The sequence below is a fragment of the Poecilia latipinna genome, unplaced genomic scaffold (assembly GCF_001443285.1).
Source record: "Poecilia latipinna isolate Pla-1442-1.1 unplaced genomic scaffold, P_latipinna-1.0 Scaffold829, whole genome shotgun sequence".
Taxonomy (NCBI): Eukaryota; Metazoa; Chordata; class Actinopteri; order Cyprinodontiformes; family Poeciliidae; genus Poecilia; species Poecilia latipinna.
The window spans coordinates 30,537-55,752 of NW_015113445.1; the positions used below are offsets into that span (position 1 = coordinate 30,537).

At 42.2% G+C, this 25,216-nt stretch overlaps 1 protein-coding gene across 1 annotated transcript in view; it reads right to left on the reverse strand.

Annotated features, from left to right (window-relative positions):
* Window positions 1-779: 779 nt before the first annotated feature.
* The window catches only part of fbrsl1 (fibrosin-like 1), a 203,566-nt gene continuing 179,129 nt past the window's right edge, over window positions 780-25,216 (reverse strand). The window contains exons 7-19 of the mRNA XM_015047490.1: window positions 21,342-21,762; window positions 19,870-20,129; window positions 15,245-15,495; window positions 12,250-12,300; window positions 11,924-12,019; window positions 9,127-9,198; window positions 8,577-8,606; window positions 8,204-8,275; window positions 7,430-7,562; window positions 6,264-6,341; window positions 5,191-5,274; window positions 3,998-4,256; window positions 780-3,277 (exon numbers count right to left, since the gene is read on the reverse strand). Of these exons, the coding sequence (XP_014902976.1) occupies window positions 1,978-3,277; window positions 3,998-4,256; window positions 5,191-5,274; window positions 6,264-6,341; window positions 7,430-7,562; window positions 8,204-8,275; window positions 8,577-8,606; window positions 9,127-9,198; window positions 11,924-12,019; window positions 12,250-12,300; window positions 15,245-15,495; window positions 19,870-20,129; window positions 21,342-21,762 (3,107 nt within the window). The 3' untranslated portion in view covers window positions 780-1,977. The remainder of the gene's footprint in view (window positions 3,278-3,997; window positions 4,257-5,190; window positions 5,275-6,263; window positions 6,342-7,429; window positions 7,563-8,203; window positions 8,276-8,576; window positions 8,607-9,126; window positions 9,199-11,923; window positions 12,020-12,249; window positions 12,301-15,244; window positions 15,496-19,869; window positions 20,130-21,341; window positions 21,763-25,216) is intronic.

The window sequence follows — 25,216 nt, forward strand, 5'->3', positions numbered from 1 at the left end:
AGTGTGCGAGACACAGGAGCGCAATTGATTTTCAATAACATCCCCTAATGACCTGGCCACGGTTTGATCCACGCTGTCATTAAGGGGCTGCTACCATGGCACAGGATCGTGAGGAGCAGAGCGCAGGGCGGCGAGATGAGTAGTCGAAGCATTATCAGGATGAATTGGCCGTCTCCAGACAGGCGGCGAGCGCAGCCGCTGCCCTGTCGATAACAGGACGGGGGCACCTCAGGACTCCCTCTGCGGCCCACTCCGGAGAGCCTTCCGGCCTCATTAGAAAAGCAGATGAGTGGCACGCACGAGGAAGGGGGGAGCTTCTTCCCCGCCATCCGATAGCCTTCCTCCCAGGCGTTGCTCCCCGTAATGAGTCCAGACCGCAGGTCAATATGCCGCTGGGCTGCCAGTCAATACCGGTTACCTGCAACACAAACACTCAAAACCCGCTTTCATACAAAATCAATGTTCTATTAGTCCTCCCTGTATTGCCTTGGCCCAATCCCATTGATTCCACCACGAAGAGCTCTGCAGCCCATGTATGACAGATTATGGTCAAATGATCTGATGGCCGGGGCTATACTTGGCTGGCCCAGCTCAGCTGACTTTATGATTTCATAGTAATAGCTAGATATAAAATGAGAAAACACTGAATTGTGAGAAAACGGAGGCAGAAGAGTTATCGGCGAAGCCATCAATCTCATCGTGAAATACCACTCGGCAGCTTTGACCGGCAGACGGATTCGCTACTCATTTTTACAGCGGGACGAAAGGTAGACCGGAAGTGTTTGACATTAGGTCCAAACTTTATTCCGTACATTTTAAACCATGAATGTTCATTTTTCTTTTTTTTTTTCCACGCCTAAAACTCTACTGTTTTTGTATACAAGAGTCTAAGAAAAACAACTGCACAACACCACAAGGTTGACAGATAAAGTCCTTCTGATGTCCACCCAACAGTGTCCGTTTTCTGTTTGGAGCTGGTCCAGTTTCTGTCTTGGAAGTCTTTGAATAATCCAGATGATTTTCATTGGTACATATGAACATGTGCTAAATCCAAGTTTCTCTCAGCTTCTCCAGTATTGTCAGTTTGTTCCAGTAGATTTCGTTTTGTTAGGGTGTTGTGTGCTGCTTTGCATAGATTGCAGACGATCCATCTAGGCTTCCGTACAACACCCTCCCTTTGTGACTTCCATCCGTTGGCTGGCTGTTTGACACCATGATTTTCAACAGGCAGGTGATTCCACGTTGTTTCGTTTAATTTTGTTTTTCTAGAAATGGTTAAAAAGACTAATAAATTTACAACGCAATCTTGCAGCAAAGAATATTAACAGGTTATTTACATCAGTTTTCTTTACAGAGATTGAACAAACATTATATATAATTATATATATTTATATATATATTTATATATTTATCTGCATATCTCAAAGGCAAACCAAATAAACAAAATAAATTGATAATGTAGCAATGTACATTGTCATCATTGAGGATATCCAGGTACCATGAGGTTAAATTACTGATGGTTGAATCCAAAATCAAGTCTTTACATTATCATAAAGGATATGTCTCACAATAGACTGGGATAAATATTGTAAAAGGCAAGACTAATGCACAAAGTACATAAAATTCATAGAAATCATATCTATACATGGAACAAAGATAGGAAATGTACAAACTTATTTAGGACCTTTCCTTTCGGCACAAAGCAGAAATAAGGTATTGGATTAATATATTAATAATTATCAAATATTTAAGTCGGAAATAAACATCCACACGTTTGTGTCATCTTTACCGACATTATTGAACATCCAGTCCACTAAAAATAGCCATGGCATGTGCTTAATTAGCCTTACACACCTTTACTTTGTACAATCATACCCTTTCCCTTGGGGAGGTTCGCTCCTCTCTGGTAAAGGAGCAGTGCATCTTTGATCATGGTATTCCACAAAACAGAAGCGAGGCTTGCCGAGTTTCCAGAAACTACCGAGCCTCTACTTCTTTGGGGTTGCTAGACGGGGAATAGTCCCTCGGGTCCTGGGTGGTGGTGAGGGGGGTAGTCCTCCTGGGTGAGGCTGGCCGGGCACTGCCAGCTGGCACAAGAGGCGGGGGCGCGCTTAACGCGGCGGTAGGGGGCGTTCTGTTCAGAGGACCGTTGTGTCCTGTAGAGGGGCTAAGTCTTGGGTATGGCATGCCTCCTAAGTGTGGCATAAAGGGGGGCATGTGGGGTAGATGGCCCTCCATCGGCGACTGGTGTAGCTGATGGAGGCGGGCCCTGTCAAGCTCCTCCCTCAGGTGGAGGCGCTCTCGTTCCTCCGCCTGTTGTCGCATCCTCTCGTGCTCCCTGCGCACCTCCAGGAGGTGCTCGTGGTGAGAATAGTCGTGAGCCTCCCGTTCGCGGTAGGCGCGCTCCTGCTCGTACACGCTGGGGAAGCGGTGTCCTTGCTCGGCCCTGAGCTGGAAGTCCATGCGCCGCTGCAGGTCCAGGCTGCGGTAGGCCTCTCGAAGCGGGTCCCAGGGGAAGGCGGTGTGTGGCACGCGCTCCCGTCCTGCCAGCGGGCTCACCCCCATGAAGGGAGCCATACGGGCTCTGTCCAGTACGTTGAGGCTGCCCATCTGAGGCATGGCACTCATGGATAGAGGAAGAGAGTGTGACATGGGGACACCGTGTAGGCCCGGTGTCGGGATGTCACTACCACGGGGCGAGGGAAGAGGAGGCTGCTGTGACAACGGTGGGTGGTGGTGGTGAGGGTTTCCTGGTTGGCTGACAGGTACAGGGAGGATCTGTACTGCAGGTTGGGGCGCTGGCTCTGAACTCACCACCATGACCTCTTGCTCCTCCTTTCTCTCCTCCTTAATCTTCATGTCATTTTTCACTTTGTGGAGGAGCTCTGCAGACGGAGGCTCCTTTCTCTCTATGTCCTTGATCGCAGACGGGAGCCCACCGGCTAGCTTCATGCTTTGCTCATTGATCATGGCCTTGGAGTAGGGCGAAGGCGTACGCTGCGTGGGTTTGATGGAGTCCTCTGAGGTCCGCCTCTCCAGCATCTCCTTCCCCGGCGAGCGGCTCTCCTTTACCTTTATGTCGGCTAGAGATGACTCCCTCTGGCGCTCTAGCAGCTCTTTCTCCGCCTCCCGGACGCGGTCTACACTGCCGCTGTGATGTCGACCTGAATCGCTAGAGTTCTGACTGTTTGAGCGAATCAGACTGCTGATCTGGTAGCTGACTGGTGCCGAGGCAGGAGAGGAGCGGTTAGAGTGGCGGTTGCGATCCACGGAGTCCCTGTAATGGTACAACGGAACAACTTGTTGAATCAGCACATTATATTAAGCAGATTCTTTTCAATCAAATTATACTATTTTGGTTCCAACATAGTCTTCCAAAAGAAAAAAGAAAAAAACCAAAACAATTTGTTGGCTTTCTCTAACTTTATCCTCATCTTAATTACCTTCTGCTTCTGAATTTCAGTCACCTCTACAATCTGCTAAACCCTTGCTTAGAGAAACTCTCCCAATTTCTTTTTGTCAACTTTTTTCGCACATCTGCTTTTAGTTTGCTTTGTGATGTAACTTATTTACATATAGGAGGCAACTACAAATCACTTTACATGGACACTACGTCAGATTAATAGTTGGAGTTTCACATTTTTCAAGATCCAGTTGCTCTTTCATCATTTTGAGCTTTATCAAGTCCAGATATCCCAGAGGAACTTCATACTACATTCAGTCAATCACACATTCACACACACATTCACACTCTGATGGTAGCAAGCTACTGGGCAGTAGCCACAGCTGCATAGACCGGCACCATCAGGTCCTCTGACCACCACCAGCAGGCAAGAGAAGTGTCCAGCGCAAGGACAAAAAGATGAAGATGGACGAAGCGGGGATTGATCTGGTAACCCAAATCTTGTAGTACTTTAGAGAGTTTCACCAATATCTAGTATTAATTTATACAAAGTCCCAAGTGTCTGAAAACAAAAGCCATCCGTCCTCTACCCACCTGTCCTTATCCTTCTCCTCTTTCCCGATGGACGAGTCTCTTTTCTCTCTGTCCCGTTCTCGCTCTCGCTCTCTGTCTCGTTCTCGGTCATGGCTGTTGGCGGAACTGCTTCGCTCAGCCTCTCCGGTTTTGGGCCACTGCGGCGGGGTGGGGAAAGATGGCGGTGTGCGTCGCAGCCTGTTCCAGGTGTCGTGGTGGGGGCTGCCAAAAGTGGGCAGTCCTCCTGGCCCCTCCTTGGAACCAAACACACTATTGGACCCTGACGGTGGAAAAAAAGAAAGAAAGAAAGAAAGAAAGAAAGAAAGGAAAAAAGAAAGAAAGAAAGAAAGAAAGAAAAAGAAAAAGAGAAAGAAGGCAGACAGACATTGGACTCTCTAAGTTAATTGGGCACAAAACCTTCTTGAGGACACATAAGACGAGAAAGACTCGACAACAAAAGCTGCTTTTGTCTTTGTCTCTGGAGGTTCTCTCCCCGAAGCTGCTTGGAAGAGTTAGAGGTTAATGGCTCCCCACAACACAGGCTTTGCTTTGGGACTGAAGGGCTTCTCCCCCAACCCCAACACCCCCCCTTTCCCTCCTCTCCATTTTCTGCACCGGATGAACAGAGGAGACTCACTCGCCCTCTGGAGAAGAAAGCTGTGAAAAGCCAAGGGAGACCTTAGCATTCCACAGCATGTCTAGTCCAATCACATCCCATTTTCACAACAGGGTGACTGATTTGGCACACAGAAACAGGGGGGATAATGAAAACGAGAGGAAAACATAGAGGGAAGGATGCAGAGGGAGAAAAGAGAAAGCCCCTCCATGGAGATGCAAAAAGGGGGCTTGTCGAATAATTAATAGATGAATTGTCACCAAACAGCAAACCTAAGAGCGCCTGCTGGCAGCAGTGAAGTCAGATTAAAGCCAGGCTGTTGGAAACATCGCTGATGGATGAAGTGGAGGCAGGGAGGAGCTTTGCTTTGCTTTGCTTTGCTGTGTGTTGTACTGCTTTGTCGGGTCTCCCAGGGCCAGGGGTTTTTGGTTTGACACAGAAACTAGAGCTAAGTGTCTTTTGCCTTCCTCTCCTCGCTCTCCCTGTTGCCTAACGCTTTCCTGCTCTGCTCTGTTCTGTGCTGTGCTTCTGGCCACAGGGGGCCCCGACTGAGAAGAGGGGAAGCCGGTGGAGGAGGAGAGAGCCGGGCAGCGCTTACCAAGCGAGGGGTTGCCTAATCCTCCGAAGGCACTGGTTGAAAGGTTGCCGAGGCCGCCAAAGGAACTGGAGCGACTGAAAGGATCTGCAAAATGCCAAACAGGGATTAGCAAGAGGGGGAGCCGGTTAGCAGTACTCACCCCGACACCAACCCGTTTTACTCAGCTTTTCTCTTACAAGCGAGTTTTTTTTTTTTTTTCTCCTTCTTTTTTTTTTTTTTTTTTTTTTTTTTTTTTGTTAGCGCTGCCATCCTAACTCCCTGCCTGGTAAGTCGTATGGCAGCCAGGATGCAGGATTTACTGGCACTGACTGGAGTTTGATAGGGCAAGAGAAACAAATCTCCCTGATGTGGAAATTAGTTTGAATTTCTTGGAGCAATGTTGACGGTGGTCCGGTGCTGGACGGGGAAACTGAGAGCTAATTAAACTGAAAATCTGCTGAATGATTGACTTCAGTGTAGAAGCCTGACCACTTACAGGGGGCAAAAAACATGTATGAATAACATTCATCAGTCGATTTTAAATGAATAATTCCCCCCCCCAAAAAAAGCTGAAATTATTAGAATGTTTCATTTTATTTTATTCATTTTCTTCAGATAAAAAATTATTTGATCTTCAGTTTATTGAATGACATCAATTGGTAACTCTAGGTCCAAATAAGCTCTCTGTAATAAAAAAAAATGAAATAAATGAAGTACAATAAATGTAAAATCCAGTCCGTTTCCGTAAAAGACAAAATTTATGCTGCACAGAAAATAGTGTAACATAATCTCTGTCTGGAGGCCATGTTTGTGTTTATGAGCCCAGACGGAGTTATACCAGATACATCCATGAGCTGCATGTCTCCTTAAAAAATATACAGCAGCTCGTGGTCAATAGGATCATTAAAACCAAAGCTGAGATCCAAACTTTATCTATCTGCGATTTGAATGACGCCCTGGTGGCTTTTTTTAAAATTTTTTTACCCCATGTTCAAACACGAGTCAAAAAACGGGGAGAATGAGCAGGGAATGCATGGAGAGAAAGAGGAGATATATGGTCAAACGATTGTGAATGTGCGGTTACTTACACTTACCTGCCAAATGGCTCGGAGGCAGGAAGCCACTGGGGTGGGGGGCGGGGCCGTACGGGGAGGGTGCTGGGTGTGCAGAGCCTATCAACACAGACGCACTCACATTATTCAGTAATATGGGAATTTAATCTCTAAGAAACTCCCTTCAAAACAAGTCTTGTTTAGTATTAATGTAGGTTAGTTGCTGTGGGAGATTTAAATCCAATATCAAAAACATAACAGGGGTTTAATCCTAATGTTATTTTATGTTGTTTTTTTTAACCTTTAAACCTTTTATGCAGAAAAAGAAAAAAAAAAAAGGCAGTGGTGCGCTAGCAACAATCCTTACATGTTCCTTTCTATTTCCCACTGATCATTTATCAGCTAAACAATTCTTTGTAGGTAATCACATAATGCAAACATAATGATGGTAACAAAGTAAAAAAAAAAAAAGACATTTGCATAAACAATTGTCATTTGTCAGATTAGAATTATTTTAAGACCAAGATTTACACTAAATGAAAAACACCAAAGGAGTTCAAGTGCAGGTAAGATGTTGACGACAGAAATATTCCACAGAAACCCGTTAAAAAGAAAAAAAAAATCTTGATCTGTTCCTACGCTAAGAAGTAATAAAATGTGAATAAATGCAAAAACATGTTGAACACAGAGTCGACGCGGGCTGCCGTTCACATTTCCCTTTTATTGCCGCGGTTACGCGTTTGTGCTTGAACCTGCAGCGGCACGGCAAGGTCAGGTTTTGAATACACAACTAAATGGCTTCTTTTACAAAACATTGTTACCATCAACCACATCTCATGAATTGTTAATGAAAGAGCCAATTATATGAATGCCTCTGACAAACCACAGCATAATTACCAGTCAAAGGGCATTCTCCTTTCTGTTGTAGCCCCCCACCCGCCCCAACGCAGGGCAAATCAGTCAATTACCTATCTGAGAGTCATGCATATTCATAGACAAATCTGATTTCCTTTACTGGCAAAACATTTGCTGAAAAAGCCCTATAATTAACCAAACACTACACGAGAGGAAAAATACCCACTCCGTTTTTTTTTTCTTTTTTTTTTTTAAATGAAATTAGAAATTCTTATTTGCATAAAGGCAGAAAAGCTTCAGTAAAAAGATCATTTGTGATTTTTTTACATTTAGGTTTTAGGAAATCAGCTGACCTGTGGAGGGGAAAAGGGGTCGTGCCAGGTCGTGGGGATAGGGGAACCCAGGGAAGACTCCTGGGGCCGGAGGTCGACTGAACAGGTCCAGCTTCCCGTTCATGTCCAGCTTGTGGGGGTCGAGCTGCATCTGCTGTAATTCAAAGAGGCAGAGACGACGACAGTCAGACAAAGGAAAACTAGGCCAGTGGATAACGGCGGGCGAGGCATTTCCAGTGACACAGCGGGCGGTTTATTCGTTTTTCGCTGCGTTTCTCCAGTTCCGGCTAGCTCTGTCAAACCATCCATGCAAGCTGATTAGGAGCAATAAATCCACGATGACAAAGATCCAAAGGCCGAAGAAAGCCTTTGAATCAAAATCTAACTAATAAATATAAAAAAAAAACTCCAGATGAAATTGTTATCGGCAATAATGTTAGAATACATTACATTATTCTAACATTAAAAGGTAAAATGTAGTTTTATAGTGTATATGTTAGTGATATTAATATTACTATAGTCATTAGAAGAAGGAATAATTTGATGTTTCCTGTTTTAAATATAAACATTTAGATAATTTTTACTTTGGTTTACATGTTTTGCGTAGATACAATGAACCCAAAGTATTCATGATCATCAGTTACCAGCTCTGCCTAGTCTTTTCAAACCAGCGGCTCGTTTGTGGGTAATTTATTCTTAGCATATGTAATCTCTGTGTATAGTAGGTGATTATTTAACAATCACTGCTATGTGTCTGGTTTGACATGACGATACAGAACAGCCCGTCTCACGCACCTTCATTTTCTGCTGGTGGTGGTAGATCTGCCATGCAATCTGGACATGTACCGCGCACCACTTGCCAGGTTTCTAAAAATTTGAAGAGAAACTACAGTCAGCGTCCTGGCTTTAATTTAGCGAGCTAAAAAAAAATTAAAAATCAATGCTGGCATTAGGAATTTCTGGCCAGACGACAAAGCAGAAGTCAGAAATTTTAACCAGGCAACCAATTTAGAAATATGTATCCCTGGCTTGAACCCAGTACGGAGCTTATGCTTAACCCCGATACTCCAAAGCCCAGCATCAGCTTGACTGGGATTGTACATGAGACTTTGTGGCCTGGCCAGAGAACTAAAGGGTTTTAGATAAATCAACAAATGTGTCAACTCACCCTAACAGATGTCCTGAATGGATCACTCATCTGTATGGACAACAGAGGATCATTAATAACAGAAATATAGACATGTCAAAGCAGGTTTAATGTTTAGACTCATAAAATACAAGTTTCTAAAGACGCTAAGACTTATGGTGCGTTCCATTTGCAGTCAGAAAAATCAACTGGAAAGCCCACTGGAGTCAAAAATTCGGAGTAACTCTGACGACCCCCAGTGAAGACTTTTATGGCTGACTTTGCGTTTCAGTATGGCCGCTGGTCACATCAACAGTAGTAAGCTGTGGTGGAAACATGCTAAATTTAATTAAATTAAAAAGTGGCATTCGCTTAAAACGATGTTCATAAGCGGTACTGCAAACAACCTCTACTTGCGCGCCGCCATGTTGAAATCCCGATTTCTCCGACTACGTCAACCGGAATGTTATTACCGCAAACGTTTCTGACTCCGACTTCTGAGGTAAGTGGAACGCACCCGATAGTTTCGCTTGTTGTGTGTGTTTGGCATTCACCAGAAGCACCACGGCAGAATGATGGCGGCCATGCTTACCCGGGGATCCTTCTGTAGAAGTGTGTGAGGAACGGCTCCAGGACGCGCTGCTACGTCAATGGGATTAGAAGCCTGGCAGAAACAACAGGAAAAATGCTCGGTATTAAAAATAAGCCAGAAGTACAGTAGACAAAAACTAGACGTTAGCAACCTAATGTGTTCTTTGAAGATTATTGTGATCTAGGCATGTTCAATGGGGATTTCTTGAACTCAGCAGGTGTACTCAGCTGTTCCCTAAGTGGATTAGTGCATTTCTACTTGGGTGTTTCTTGTTGATCATTTTCTTGTTGCCAGTTTTTCTGTTGCTTTTAATTTCAAGCTTCTGTAAAGCATGACTGGAAATGCAATGGGAGATTTAAGGCTTTTGACCAGATTTGGCAGATTTTTTTGGTTTGACCGTCCCCGTCTGATGAAACTGTGCATAAGAACGAGCTCCCATGGTCACACAGTCACACAGAGATTATTTTAATCTCTGTAAAATAATCTACAGAGATTATTTTACAAGACAAAGAAGACCTGAAGTTAGCCGTTTTCAGCTTTGTTGAGGTATCTGAAAATAAATGCACCAAAAAGTTATTTAGCAAAAAAAAAACTATTTTATCGTATTGGCACGTTGGCTGTTTATTCAGGCTACTAAATCAGAGAGCTACAATTTAGTGTTTGCTGGTCATTTGGATCCAGTTCATATTTGGTTGTTTTGTAATTGAATCAGATGTTTTGCCAAACTCTGAGATGTTTCATCAGATTGGTGAAATGGCAGATGTACACAGAACCAACTGGAAGGTTGAACATATAACAGGAAAGTTGACCTATTTTAACCATGTGAACCTTCAACCTGCTCTGTTTAAGGAACCTTGGAAACCAGAGAGCTAATGTCAAAGTCTGCATGCTCTGGGGAAAAAAGCACATTAAGTCACATATTTGCTTTAGTAATGCTAATCAGGCTAACCAGACATCTAAGACAGTAGAGATGGTTTGAAATGTCAGTTCCTGGTTATTTTGTTTTTATTTTAACTGAGTCATTGTAATTGTTATTATTAGATATGCATATGTTGTTTGTTACCATGGTTTCTTGATTTTGCTTTGTTTTTCTCTTTCTGCAGGTGTAGGAGCAGACTCCTCTATAATCTCCTTTCCCTTTAGATATTTCTCACATTTTTCTTTTCAAAATTTTATGACAAGGTAGAGTGTTGGCTTTGCTCCTAATAGGATTATTTTTATTCATTTTTTACTTCTACTGGTTTATTATATCCTCTATTTTTTCAGGTAAATTATCTTAAAATGAGAAACATATTTTTAACACACAAGGCCATTCAGGCAGCAGTTAATACATTTTCCAATGTAATTAACACACCATTTACATCAAAAATTAAAATAAGTCCAATTAAATGCTTCATTCATGTTTACTTTTGCAAAAAAAAAAAAAAAAAAAAAAAAAATTAACTTGGGAAATAAAACCTCATGATTTACTTTGAGGTTCAATGACTTTGGAACGAGGTGTGCCAAAAGCAAAATCTTTCCAAAAACCACAGTGTGATCCTCCAGATTTATGTCACCAGGATAAATATCAAACCCTGGCCTTCCTCAGTAACACTAAAGCTCCCTAATCCGTAATTACTGCTACTATATAGCTGATGCTAATATAAACCAAAAAGAAAGAAAGAAAAAAAACCTCAAGCTCATCTCCAAGAATACTTAGCAGGGGCTTTGTGTAAGAGCCTTGCTTGGACCATCTGGAGCGGTCTTCGACAGAAGGGTCCCTCAGTGCCTGAGCCAGCTGGGACTGGGGCCAGCGGATTTGGGCCAGCTTTGATTGGTGTCTTCCTCCAGGTCACAGCCTCTGAGTATATGTCAGACAGACTCGCCCGGCCTAACCCTTCACATCCCCTCCCTGATTCCCCCTCTGGTTTCACTGAATAGCAATTTGTCTATCTTGACCTGGTCGGGACTCAGTTAGTGACGTTACACAAGCATTTGTAAGACTGGAAGTACTGAGTTTACTCTATTAAACGGATAAAAATGCAACAAAACCATATTTCTTGTCTGACCTCATCCGATGAAACGGATTTAGGTCATCACTTTGGGTTGTGTTTAAAACTCTTATTAAAAAGAGGAAGCGGTTCTTGAATTGGCCGGTTTTGTTGACTACATTGAGAATTAATGACTCTAGTTTAGTGTATTGTCAAAATACAACCATGAATTTTCTTTTGTTTCTTTCGACATGTGATAGCTTTGGTTAGGAACCAGTTTTGACATCGGCTTAGGTTCTATTAATTATAGTAATATTAGAGAATTGAGTAGAAATATCCCGTAATTTCTGTGCAACAGCAGCAAAATGTCAAGCAATAACAGGAAACAGACTCTCACAAAGATAGAATATAAAATAATATATATTTATACATTGAAAAAACAGAAGAATAAAAATGCTGTAACTAAGGGAAAAGTTTCCACATAAATGCTGTGTAGTTATATAAAAAAATCCATTATTATTCAAGTATTTGTAAGATGTAAACAGAAAGTATAGAGTTCTCTCCATTTTATGGAAAAGAATGTAACAAAACTAAACCAGAGCATCTACGGGTCACATCGGGTTGCATCTACGCTCACGGCTCATGTTTTGCATCGTGAGAGGACGTAGTTCTTCAGTTGACCTGTTGTGTTAGCATAGCGCATCTGGAAAGTAAAAACCCATGCATTTCCTCTCGGAACTGTGCAGTCGCTAGTTTGTGTGCATGCTTCCAGGTATTCCCGGCCTGTTTCGTAGCCTCTGGGTTAAGGGCGGGGATGTGGGTCTGACCTTAGGCTGGAAGGCTCCTTGCAGCGAGCTGAAGGGTCCTGAGTGCGGGAGCAGCGGGGGCATGCCTGGCATGGTCGGGGGATAGGAGGGGAAGAACTGGGGAGGACAGAGGGAGGGATGGAGGGAGGGAAATGAAGAAATAAAAAAAACAAACAAAATAAACAACACACAAAATCATACAGAGACTCGTACAGGACGCGAGCGATTCAGCACACGCAAAGCCACGGCCGCCATCAATGCCCCCACGGCAACATTCAAATATGCCAAATATTTGATTTGCCAAATGCAAAACACATATTTACATTAGAATGACAGAGGAAACTCACATTTGAATGTCTGATGAACGGATTGTCCAGTTTGGGGGTGTATTTGTCGAACTGGGGGAGAAGAAGAGAAGAACAGAATTAGGGAGAGTCTCACACGGATATTTCTACAGTGCAAAACATGACAAACATGTGCAGCTGGTCAAATTCAGACACATATTTATAATGATATTGATAAAAAAAAGTCCAGGAGGTAAAGCAGCTGGCTTGCACTGGCCACGGATTTCATTAAACAACATGGCGAAGCTTGATTTTCCAATTAAAAGTACAGTCATGGGGATCAAATTATGTTGAAGTCGGAGTAATATTTAAAGAAAAAATAATAATATATACTTTTAATACTTTTTTTTGACAACATGCACTACTGATAAACACAGAAAGCGAGTAGCTTTGGCTTCTTCCCCAGCGTTTGAGAAAGCACATCTCAAATTAAATTTGGTGAAAAAGCAGGTCTGTGCACAACATCATGAGCAGATTACATGAGCAGCATGAGTCTCATTTGACTGAAACTAAATGAAGCCATTTGCAATGGTTAGGAGTCAATTTAGGCTGGATCAGCATGAAACTGACAACGTTTCACGGAGGACGCGAAGTGAAGAAACCCTTCCTGTGTCACGGCTTGAGCCAATTAGAGTCATTGCAGCCGGATTTTAGCATAAAAAAAAAAAAAAACATAAAATAAAATCTGTGGTTTTATGCTGGAAAAGAAAAAATGTCTCCAATCATTTCCCGAATGCATGTGAAGCCAAGCGGGAGATACATGAATGGCGGACCTTGTATTTTGGTTGGCGCGCACCAACACTGGTCTTCTATTTTGAAATTTGCTCATTACAGGAAACGGTAGCTTGTGCGCGCTCCGCAAACATACAAGCCGTTTGCAGGTAGTTTTAGAGAGTGCTGCTGTAAAGCCCTCTCGGCCTACAGGATTTAAAATCGTTAAATCAAAGGGCTACGAATCAGATTCCAGGGTCGGGCCGGGAGTTTTCGTTTTTGGTTGCTTTCTGTCACATCCAAACCTGAAGCGGCAGAGCAGACGCAGCCGAAGCCGAGTCTGGGGGGGACCGATTCAAAGAAGGGGGGAAAAAAAAAAAAAAAAGCAGAGCTCATTAAACAGCTGCTCTGCATTTCTGAGGGGTGCAGCTTGTTTAATGTTTGACACTGAAAAAGAATGCCGGACGCTTTATGGCCTTGAAAAAAAAAAAAAAAAAAAAAAAAAAACACAAAGTCTGGCCTTTATAATTTATGGTAGCTGTCACGGATTTATGGCAAACATCTTTGCCAAATTAAACCTTAATACTTCCATCTTATAACAATTCGGGAGATTCCTCGTTCAAAGACGTGGTGGTGGTGGGGGGGAGGCGCGGCCGGTCGCTGCTACCATTTGGCAAGCCAGCTGCTTGAGGGCGTAAAGCAATAAACAAACATAGAAGCTTCATAATTTCATTAATTACAGCCATTAGCCAAAGGCTGTTGCATAGTTTAATTGACTCGGGGCATCAAGAGAACACAAAAAACAACAACAAAATAAAAAAAATAAAAAAATGAGAGAGAGAGAAAATAATGAGGAAACACTGCTTCTGTCCTTTCACAGAAAAACAACGACATCATCATGAATCTTGTTTCTCTAAGGGAATAAAAACAAGTTTTCAGAGCAAAGTGAAACAAAAAAATGTAAATTCTCCATGAAAAAGGACAAAAAGGGGCTGTCGGGTGTAATAAAATGAAACTTGGGGGGGGAGGGGGGAGAAAAAGAAAAAAAAAATCACTCCTTTCATGATCAAAGGGACGTCTTGCAAACTGCACCATAATTCCAAACCATGTCAGGAATGAGCAGCAGACCAGATAACAAAATAATAAGAAAAAAAAAATAAAAAAAGAGTGTTGGCTCGGGAAAACCTGCTGCACGCTCTCTCTGTAGTTTTCCCGAGTCTGCGGCATAAACACCAGCACTTTGATTTCTAATGTACAGGATGGGAATAATCTTTGTAAGAGGCCTTAATGGGACCGCAGGCTCTTAATCAGAAGGTCACAGAGTGATGGATTACATCTATTAAACTAATGCCGAAAAGCTACAAACAGGGGACCCATCTGAGAAGGCTGCCGGAGATCGGCTGTGTGCTGGAAATGATGAATGAACAGTTATAATCTGAGAGCTGCCAGTGTTGCAACCCCGCCGGCCCCAACCCCCTCCCTCACTCTCTCTCTTTCTGAATTGATGGCAGTTGAGGCAAGGAAGCAATTAGAAAAGTTATCAAAACAGTTTGGCGGTGATGTCATCAGCCTTTATCTGCAATGAAGTCATTTTGACTGAGAGCGAAGCTTTGAATTTAAAACTAAAGACATAAATGCACAAACACATACAAGAGGAAAAATAGCATAAATTAATTTTCCCCCACATAGAAGCCATGTAATCTGCAGGAATGCTTCCACACACACACACACACACACACACACACACACACAGGGAGAAAGAGTTGTTTAATGGGCCTTTCGTTGCTCTTTGCGAACGCTTCCATATGCAAACAATTGAGAGAAAGAAAAAGAGAGAAAAAAAAAGAAAGAAAAAAAACGCCTTCGGGGCATTTCTGCTGTTTGATCTGCAAAAATCTTAAGTGTAAGTTAGAGGGAAGACGAGAGTTTAAATGAAATTAGCCTGTGGAGTTCTGTAAAAGCGCGGCGCGGCGCTGGCGTGGGCGTGCCGCTCTCCGGAAAGTTCCTCTGGAATATTGTTCATCGAAAGAACACGGCGTTCCGGGGAGAACGGTTGAAAGAAAGCAGGGAGAAATGTGCAATTCATAAAAGCTTTGGGATGTTATCTGGTGAAAAAAAAAAAAATAATTGAAGAAAAGATAATAATAATAATTAAAAAAAAAAAAAGAGGAGCGCATTGAAGAGGAGATTCGAGGAGGTGCGACAGGTGAGTCGGTTGGAGGTTTACGGGTGGAAGGGGGGAGAAGCGGGTGGATGTGGGGGGGCTTTTCTTGTTACTTATCCTCACATTTCTGGCTTGGGTACGCACCATGGGGGGTGCGGTGGGCGGGGTGAGGATGGCGGCCGGGGGCAGACTGGCGGGGAAGGGCGTGAAGGTGTGCTGATGGGTGTGTTGGTGCTGGTGCATGTGCTGGTGTTGGTGAAACTCGGCCCTCAGGAGCGACACGGGGGCCAGCGGCGAAGCGGACGGCCCCCGGCCCCGCTCCGAACTCTGAACCAGGAAGCGGTTGTTCAGCTCCTGCCTCAGGAGGTCATGCTCTGCAAGAAAGGAGAGCGAGGAAAACCAAAAAAAAAAAAAAAAAAAAAGAACAAAAAAAGGAAGAAATAAAGAAAATAAAAAGGAAAGGAAAGAAAAAAAAAGATGGGAGGCGGGGAAAGGAAAGGAGTAAGGGGGTTGGGGGGGGGGGACACAAGAAAAAAAAAAAAAGGCACGAGCGCCCAGTCAGTCTTCACAACAAGGGTAGAAGAAAGAAAATAGTCACCTGGCATTCTCTGTTTCTCCAGCTCATGCTGTGAGGGTTTTCTACGTGGGGACTCATTGGTGGTGGTAAGAGAGTTGCCTGTGACAATGTGCCAATCAGAATCCCCGAATGAGGCTGGCAATACATGATTGGTTGGTTGAATGATATCAACAGGCTGGTATCTAAAGACAAGAGAGAACCAAGAGTCATCCCAGCAGAAAACACACACTCTTGCCCTCTATGAGGTCAGAAAAGCACAACTGGTTTTTGGTGCCTTGCAAAAGTATTCGTACCCCTGGAATATACATATATGTATATATATGTATATATTTTTCATCCACATTTTGTCACACTACAACCTTTTATTTGGTATAAACCACAAAGTATTAATGAAGTGGAAGGAAGGGGATTATTAAGGTAATAAAAAAAAATCTTGTGCATTTGTACTTATTCCCCTTTACTCCAATCCTCCACAATAAATTCCAGTGCCTTAAGAAGCCACTAATTTGTAAAGAGAGTTTAACTTTATGTATTGTAATCTGAATATACAGCTCTGGAAAAAACTGAGACCATGTAAAATGATCAGTTTCTCTGATTTTACTCTTAATATATTTTTGAGTAAAATTAACATTGTTGTTTTATTCTATGAACTACTGACAACATGTCTCTGAAATTCCAAGCAAAGATTTAGTATTTATTTGCAGAACAAGTTCATATTCATTTCGAAAGAACAATGCTAATGTGTTTAACTCAGGAAGAGTTCAGAAATCAGCATTTGGTGGAATAACCATGAGGTTTTCAATGGGCTTCAGTGCAGTGGACTCTTAATTTTTCCCCCAGAGCTGTATATTTAGCTATTTTGTGAAGAGGTTTGTTCAAGAACAAATCAGTCAGAACAAGGATGGAAAAGTTGTGATAAAGTTTAGAGAGTATTTAGTTTATAAAGCAATATTCCAAGAAAGCTAATCAGAAAAGAAGCTAATGTTGTTTGCCACAAATTATGAATAGGAGATGCAAAAATGAAGGAAGAAGGTGTCCTGGTCCGATGAGACTAACATTAAATTTTAGGGTAGATACCCTGTAGACACCTTCTTATTTGGATCAAAGGATCCCCACACTAGAGTGGGCCAATTTCCAATATAAAAATCTGTGGCAAGGCTTTAAAACTGATGCATGCTGATGCTCTTCATCCAATCTGACTAAAATCTTGACGTTTTGCAAAAAGCAATGGGCAACAATTTAAGTCTCGAGATGGGGTGAACGGTGACAGAGGTTTAACTCAAGAGACTTGGAGCTGAATTTTCATGAAAAAGTGGTTTTACAAGTAACGACTGAGGAGGGGCGGGTTTGGGGGGGAAAGGCTACAAATGCACACCAAACCTTTCAGATTTTCTTTGTAAAAGCCTTGTACCATTTTCCTTCCGCTTCACAGTCATGATAGAAGTTTGTAGTTGTAGTGTGACGATACGCAAGAAAGACCAAAGGGTGGGAACACTTTTGCAAGGCAATGTATATGTATATATGTATATAGAGATTTTTTTTAGGGGGGAGACACCCATCATCACTGGAGACTCCATTTGTTTATTTCACAAATTGGTGCCCCATATGTCTTTTTTTTTTTTTTTTTTGGTAATAAAATAGTTATAGTCTGTATCGAGTTTTAAAAGGATGCAAATCACACAGTTTTGGCAGGATTTTTGAGAGAGCACCGTGATTCACTTAAAGCAGCGCTCTCGCTGATTTCTAAAGTCTCCAGCTGGGATGGCGGTCCAATCGTTAGCTGACATTTTTTTCAATGCTTTATTAACTGTGACCTTATATGACCTTTCTTCCAATGCAAAAACATGTAAAAATACAGTCCATCTACTGGTGATGCTCCATCAAACCAATGTTTACAACATGTTTTTGATGCCTAAGAAGGATTCCTGTATGTGGAATCATTTGGTGCGTGTTTCCGGTTGAAAATCTAGACTAAGCTTGTTGATGTTAGCAGTGCTAATCTTAAAGATGGCTGCTGGCCTTCAGGGAAGATAATTAGGTGCCTTATTCTTTCTGTCTACTAGAGTTTCTACTTCATCAACTTTAACATGTTATGTTCGAAATAGATTTATTTTCCTGTCCCCGCTGTGAGGACTGTGGGAAACCAATTAAAATCTCTAAAAACTGGAGAGAATACTGAAAGCAATGTTTCCATCACAAGGTAAACCAAAAGCAAAGTGTGCTCCAGATAAACACCGGCGGCCATGAGTAGGGCCTTGTACGCTGAAGAAACGGCCTCTTTATATAAACTCACTGATGGAGAGATAAACAGTGGGTTCTGGTAGATTTTAGCTACTTAAAAAATCCACACAAATCATTTCAGAAGTGGGGAAAAAAATTAAAATAATAATAAACAAGTACTTACCAGAGGAGTCCACAATACATTACTTTGTTTTCAGCCCAATAAGACATACTTATTCACTGTTGGCTGAGTGTGCATACATCCTGCTCTTCCATAGTGTAATACAGGCAGGTTGAGGGAAAATGAACATGAAATCTTCTCTATGCTACATGGCTATTAAAAAATTAGAACTTTTTTTTTTTTTAAAACTAAAAGTAACATTAGGACCCTACATCTGCAGTGCCTTGCAATTTCACTAATATAGCTTCCACTATAAATTCCACTAGTTTCATAACCACAGACTTATTTTATGAGGACATAAACACAAAGTAAAGCACAATACTGGGGAAGGGAAACAAAGATATAACTTTTTTTTTTTTTTTTTACAAATTAAGATTTTAAAAGTATTCAAGCCTTTTGAGTCGATACTTTTAACAATTTTTCAGAATAATTTCAGCTGTTGGGTTACTGTCGAATATTCTCGATTGGATTTAGGCCAGAACTTTGACTAAATTGTTGTGACACATAAATATAGCTACTTTTTAAAACTTTATGCATAAAAAAACTATATTTCTAAGCCATAATGAGTTATATATGTATAAATGAGATAATAAACCCACAAACTATCGTATAGTGCTTAAAGGGGCAGTATTATATGTTTCCTAGCCACATAGTGCCATTTTAAAGCATGATCAAGTAACTATGTTGCCTTTAGTTGTTGTAAAAATGCTAAATATACCAAAAATGACTGAAAAGAAATTTTACTTCTTTATTAAGGTTTTATTGGCTCTAGTGGCCTTTATTTGAAGGTAGTTTGACAGGAAAGAGGGTTATGCGAGAGGGAGAAGATATGTGGCAAATGTCACCAGGCTGGGAATCGAACCTGCGACCACAGACATGAGGACTAAGGCCTCAATACATGGGTTGTGCTTTGCCCCTGCGCCACCACAGCACCCCTTTTACTTTGTTATTTAACACTTTGAAATTGGACCTCTGTCTCTAAGAAATTTCTGCTCTCTCTAACACTCCGCCTTCAGGAAGTCATCACAGTATTAATCATTTAACAATGTTTTTACCAGTGTTGCACAAAAGAAGTAGCTCCTATACAATATATATTTTTAGAGTGCAATAAGTAAGCTAATGAAAGAGAGGTGTTAATTAGAAATTTAGATACAATTAAAAGTAATTTGGATATAAGGGAATCGCTTCAGAGATCATCTGGGGATGTGGTATTTAGCAGTATTTTATTTTATTTTTTTAAGAAGAACGGGGTGTTTTGGGGAGATTGTAGTAGTGAAAGCATATGATTCGTACTCCAATCTAGAAGGTGGCGGTAATGCACCAAAACGTTGTTTGCCTACCGCCACAGAAAAGAGAAGAAGAAGCTCCTTTAATGAGCTCAGCAATGTACAAGTGTTGCTAATTATTGCTATCTAGTCTGAAGGAGCTGAGTGAGGAAGTCAGCTAAAAGATTTCACAAACATGCATGGAAGAATCAAGGTAACACTCCAGGTATGTTTTTGATTAGGAACCAACACTATAACATGATTTTCCATAATACTGCCCCTTTAAGAAAAGCTACATGTATCTTGCCTTTCAATTTCCACCCAGTTATTTGTTACTTTGTGTTACATAAAGTACCAATAAAATAAAGTGAAGCTTGTGGTTGTAATGTGAGAGAATGCAAAATAAAAGTTATGGCACAAATTCAATTTTTTTTGGCTGCAATTACATAAGTTTGACAGATAAGAATTGAAGCTAGCACCAAGCGTGTGAGGTGTGTGGCTTTACCTGGGTAGGGGGTGCCAGCGGGGTGTCCAGGCACCACTAAACTGTTGGTCGGTAAGGTCGGCGGTGGCGGCAGTGTGGCTGGGGTTGCAAACATGGCCGAATGGCGATGGGCTGGACTCCGTAGGGAGGAATAGTGCGAGGTAGAGAGGTTTGCTATGGACAAAGGCAAGGCAGGGGCTGAGGACGGGAGCCCGCTGAGGTGGTGGTGAGGGGACGGGGGCAAGTGCTGCTTGGCGAGACCCAGTGGACTGCTGCTGTGGCTGTAGAGTCAACAGGAAAGGTAATGATTATTTACAGAAATAGCAAACACAGTCTTCAGCCAGAATGCATTTCTCAATGAGTAGCGGAGAAATTTCCTAAAAGCTTCAGTTTTCAGAAAGACTTTAACTGCTAAATCCGGCCGCAGCAGAGGGCGTGTTCTGAATGGACAGGGTGCAACAGGAAGCAGTGAGCTCAGCAGTAAAGATCAATAGCAAAACAGCAAATCGTCCAGCTGCTTTTGTCATCTCCAGAGGCGAGCAGAGCGCATGAGAGAAATCAATAATTGCATAATTCAGAAGTGTCTCTTGGTTAATTTTATGTTAATTTTGTTACCAGCATCAGTAGTTTGCTACATTTTGAAAGGTAAACACAAAATTTAGCAGCTCAGCAAATCTCAGGTCACCATCTTAATCTGTTCAGATGCCACGCCCACTGGAATGGAAAAGAAATTTTTCTGTGTTTTGCTTACTGAACTTGTCATTTGCATGTTGCTTGTTACTGATTAGTTAATTGTTAATCATAATTCTTGTAGTGAGCATGGCTATGAAACCACAGGAGGGAAGGAGTAAGTGTCTGTTTTCTGTCAAATATATATATTTATGTTCATTCTAGGCTACAAAAAGTGCTCTAAGTATAATTTGAAGTATTTCAAGTGATAGTATTTGAAGTTATTTTTGAAAATATAAAATTGTAGGATTTTTTTTCTAAATTAAATGTCCATCCCAATGGACCTCAGGAGATTGGCTACATTATTCAACACTTAATTATTTAGTGCAACCATGCAAAGAAAAACGTATCTTTAGGGATCGTAAGGCTAAATTGTAGTTTCGAAATTATTTTACATTTTCCTTTTTCTTGATTGAGTATAAACTTTAACACTTGCTAGAACTGTAAGAAAATGGAGAGATATCTGAGCTTGGCTGCTTGGATTTAAGAAATAAGGAAAGTGAGAACAAGAGTTGAGAAATAGAGCAAGACCAGATTTTGAGCCCAGAAAACAATATCAGGTCTGCAGGGGTTTAAAAGTTAAGATCTGCCCACTGTATATGTACAGTATGTATGTTTATGAGTGTACTTGCGCAGGTTTGTGAGTTTGTCATAAATCTGTAGTGTTTCCTCTCTAAATTCTCACCCAGAGTCCCACTGGTTTTTTGTTGTTGTTTTTTTTTCATGGTTGTACCACCAAAGGCGACTACAGCGCTTTAAATTACCTGATGTCGTGGAGGCTGTTGTACTGCAGAGGGTGGTGCACCTGGTGGCTGATCACTGGCCGGGCGTGGTGAGGCGGGGGCGGGAGCACACGGGGCTCCGGGTGTGAGTGCGGGTGAGGGAGGTGAGGCGGGGCGTGGGGTGGCGCCTTCAGCAGGGGCGGGGTCGGGACAGGGGGCGGAGGCTGCTGCTCCTTCTTGACGCTGAGGGGCGGTGGGGTGGGAAGGCGAGAGCCGCGAGGCTCAGGGGGGGCTGCCGCCGCTGCGAGCGCCGGGGAGCCCGTCGGTGCCGAAGCCGGGGTGGGGCTGGGCACGGGCGGTGCGAAGGGCACCTCAGTGTTGCTCTGCTCCTGGCTGCGCTGGAGTCCTGACACTTTGGCGGAGCCACAAGTCTTCGACACGGAGCTCTCATTCGCTGGCACACCTGAGGAAGAGACGGCCAAAAATAATCAACATCAACATTCAAATTGAACTCAACTGATTTTAAGTCAAGTTTATTTGAATGGCACATTTCAGCAACAAGGCAGTTCCTCTTTCTTTACACCATAAAAATATAAAGTCACCAATTATGAAACAAGCAATAAATACTACATTTTGTCAAATACCACCATCAAAGAAGTCAAGTCAAAAGAGCGTTCTCTTTGAGAGATGGTTATGAATCAACCTGTCTGGAATCCAGAGAGCAGGAGTTGTGTGGATGAAAGAATTTTTTTTTTCAGAACTCAAGGAAGAATGGCTGATAGCTGGCAGGAAGCTATCAGCTGCTACCACTCAACCGTACCTTTGTTAGATACAGCATGGTGATGCATCGTGTCACAAAGCTCAAATCAAATCAGGGTAGTGTCTGTGGAATGTGGTCAAACTGGATATCTGCATCATGGACGTGCAGTCAGAAAGTCTGGAGAAGCTGCATGATGCTATCATGCCATTACTGGCAAAATGTTCCTGGTACTTCTGTTGGTACGGTACTTCTGAAAGCAAAACGGGAATCCAACCCGGTACTAAAAAGGTTTGTTTAATACAGTGGCAGGTGAGTGTACAATTTTTTAAGTGAGCAGAAAAATTAACCCACATTATTAAAAGATTCCAATAGTCACAAAAGAGTTCTCCAGCTGTGCGTCGCTAAAGAAATTATAGCTAATCAATGAGTCTCCATGATGGAGTAAAAAGGACGCCCCTCTCCTCCTTCCCAGCACCGCTCCAGTGTCCTCTGAGCAAGGTTCCCCTTGTTTCCTCTCCCTAGGTTCCATTAAGTGTTTAATCAGGTCATTTTCATGCTTGACTATAATCAGATGATCCAATTTCTTCCTGCGATCAAGTCAGTATGAATAAATCACAGCTAATTAAAGTCAAATGTCAGCGCCCATTCAGGGCTTTGCTGAGCACACAATCTGGCATGAAATAATTATGTTTCAATTGTGCTGTAAAGAGAGATGGTGGCCTCTCTGTCACCAAGTCACTACATCCTGGCTCTCTTGTTCAGTCTGCAGATATCTTTGAAAGCACAGGAAAACCCAACGGACTCGGCCAAGCTGTTGTCACCAACGTTCCCCCTAAATTACTTTTGGTACTCTTGTTTCTTCAAGTTAATGGCTACAATTAAGTGTTTTTGTGGCAGGTACATTAGGGGTGTATTCACACTAACTCTGTTTAATCAGCTTTAATCAAACTCTAGTTCATTCGCCAAGAAAGTCCGGATTGTTTGGGGAATTTAACTCTGATGTGGACCTAAAAAGCAAACTCTGGTCCGCCTAAAAACCTTGTTCTCAGTTCCGTTAAAGTGAGTTCTGGCGCAGTTCGAATACGTATGTGAATGCCAAGTGGGCTGGAGACTGCTCCAAAAGTAGGAAGCGAACTATAGCGCAAGACATTCTGGGTAAATACAACCAAAACAAACTCGTATGTCTGGTACTAGAGGGAGAAACTGCTTGTGGTCTTTTGTCAAGGACAAAAAAGAAATCCTATAACTGCTCAAATGTGACGCCACTCAATGTTAGTTCACATTTCAAGAAGAAAGAAGTTGTGCTCACTGGCTCCCCAATTTGACATTTCAAAAATAAATTTGTTTAACACCAATGACAAAAAAACTCTAGACTTTCTATACAATGTCTTGCCACAAGGACAGGGTGGTTTTACGGCCGTATCGAAATTGGTATTGAAATTGGTTTATTTAGCAAACTAAAACTGCAATGAAAACACTTTTTTGGCATCACATAAGATGCACATCAACAACTGGATGTTACTGCTGGTGCAAAAACACACAGAAGAAGGCCACAGGAAGTAGTGGGAGAATCATGGTGTGACACGGTTTTTAAATATCATGTAGACAAAACTTATGTAATTGTGATTTTAATCGCATTTCGTATTTAATAGAAACAACGTAATAGCAGAATTGTTTTTTTTTTTCAAAATTAGCGGAATATTGACAGTTTTGCAGACATTTGTAATGAAAGCACAATTATTTTCTTCCCATCATTTCCTTCATTGGTGCAGCGCGACAAGCGAGGGGCTAAACGGGTTCCTCAATGGATTATTTTTCGTTTGGCAGAGTGCAGTGTGAAAACAAACTGCAGCAGCTGAAAATGCAACAAATGTTGCAACTTTGGTCCTCAATCGAACCAAGCCTATTGGACTACCAGGTGTGGAAACGCCTATAATGTGTCAAAATAATCAGCATCCTGATGCATTTATCACAATGTGCAAAAGAACTAGAATGTTGGACGTTTCTTCAGTTTTATTAAGAGAGATCGTATGCCTCCCCTACAGTCAAATCAAAAGCAGAACGGACCTCTAGGAGTTTGATGAAATGGCGACGTTACTTCTTGAGCTCTTGAGCTAATCAAAGCTGCGGCTGGTAGGATTCTTGCTAAGCACGGGGAGATCACATGTGCCGAGACATCAAAGACAGAAGGTATTCACAAATGCACGTCGACAATGGAAGAGAAAAAGACGGTCCAATGATGAGAACAGTCTTTTTAATCTACAACTAAGATGCAGCGGTACTTCAGTCAAAGCCTTACTCGTGTTTCAATTAAAAAAGCTCCATGGGCATTCTTGGCGGTTTAAAAAAACGAAAAGGGAAAAAAAGAAGAAGAAGGAGAAAAAAAAAAAAGCCAAGAGCTGGGAGCTGCTGTCAAGCCAGTAAAACTCGACATGGAGCAGACTAATGGAATATCCAGTCCCCATTAACAGGCTGCTTAATCTTTCAAGGATCCTAACACCCATAAAAAGGCCAATAAAAAGGCAGGGCAGAGCTTTTATTTTTTTTTATTTGTTGAGCTCCCCCCACCCTTCCTCCCTGCATTTATTAGTCAACTGGGGCTAGCTAAGATGTCACGATTTTCAAATGAATTCTGGAGTCCAGGCGTATATAGACCTCCCGATTTATAGAGGTTTGGGACTTGGATTAAACTGTCAGCCTGTTTTTTTTCTTTTTGTTATTTTTTGTTTGCTGCAAGCAAGCAAGAAAGAAAAAAAAAACAAGAAGAAGAGGGAAAAGGAAGACTCGAGGCAAAGACAGAGAGACAAGCATCCACACACAAACCACAAATATCCAGTCGAAATGTCGCCGCCGGGTGATGTTGCCTTGGCAACCGGTTCTCTTCTCAGACACAATGCGAGGCGAACGATCCTGAAAAACGTCTCGGTACAAGCGCCATGAGATGGAAGGGGGCTTCTCATATTAATGCCGCTGCGCCAGGGCCACAGCGAGCGCCAGGTTATCTTAATGATGATGCTAATGGGCTCTAATGGAAGCTGGGAGGTATCGGCGCAGACCCCTCATTAAAATCGCTGCAAAAAGCTCCGGCACTCGCGCACACGGACATATGAATACGACAAAAGACGGACACCGGTGTTTTCACTCTTGGCACAGGCAG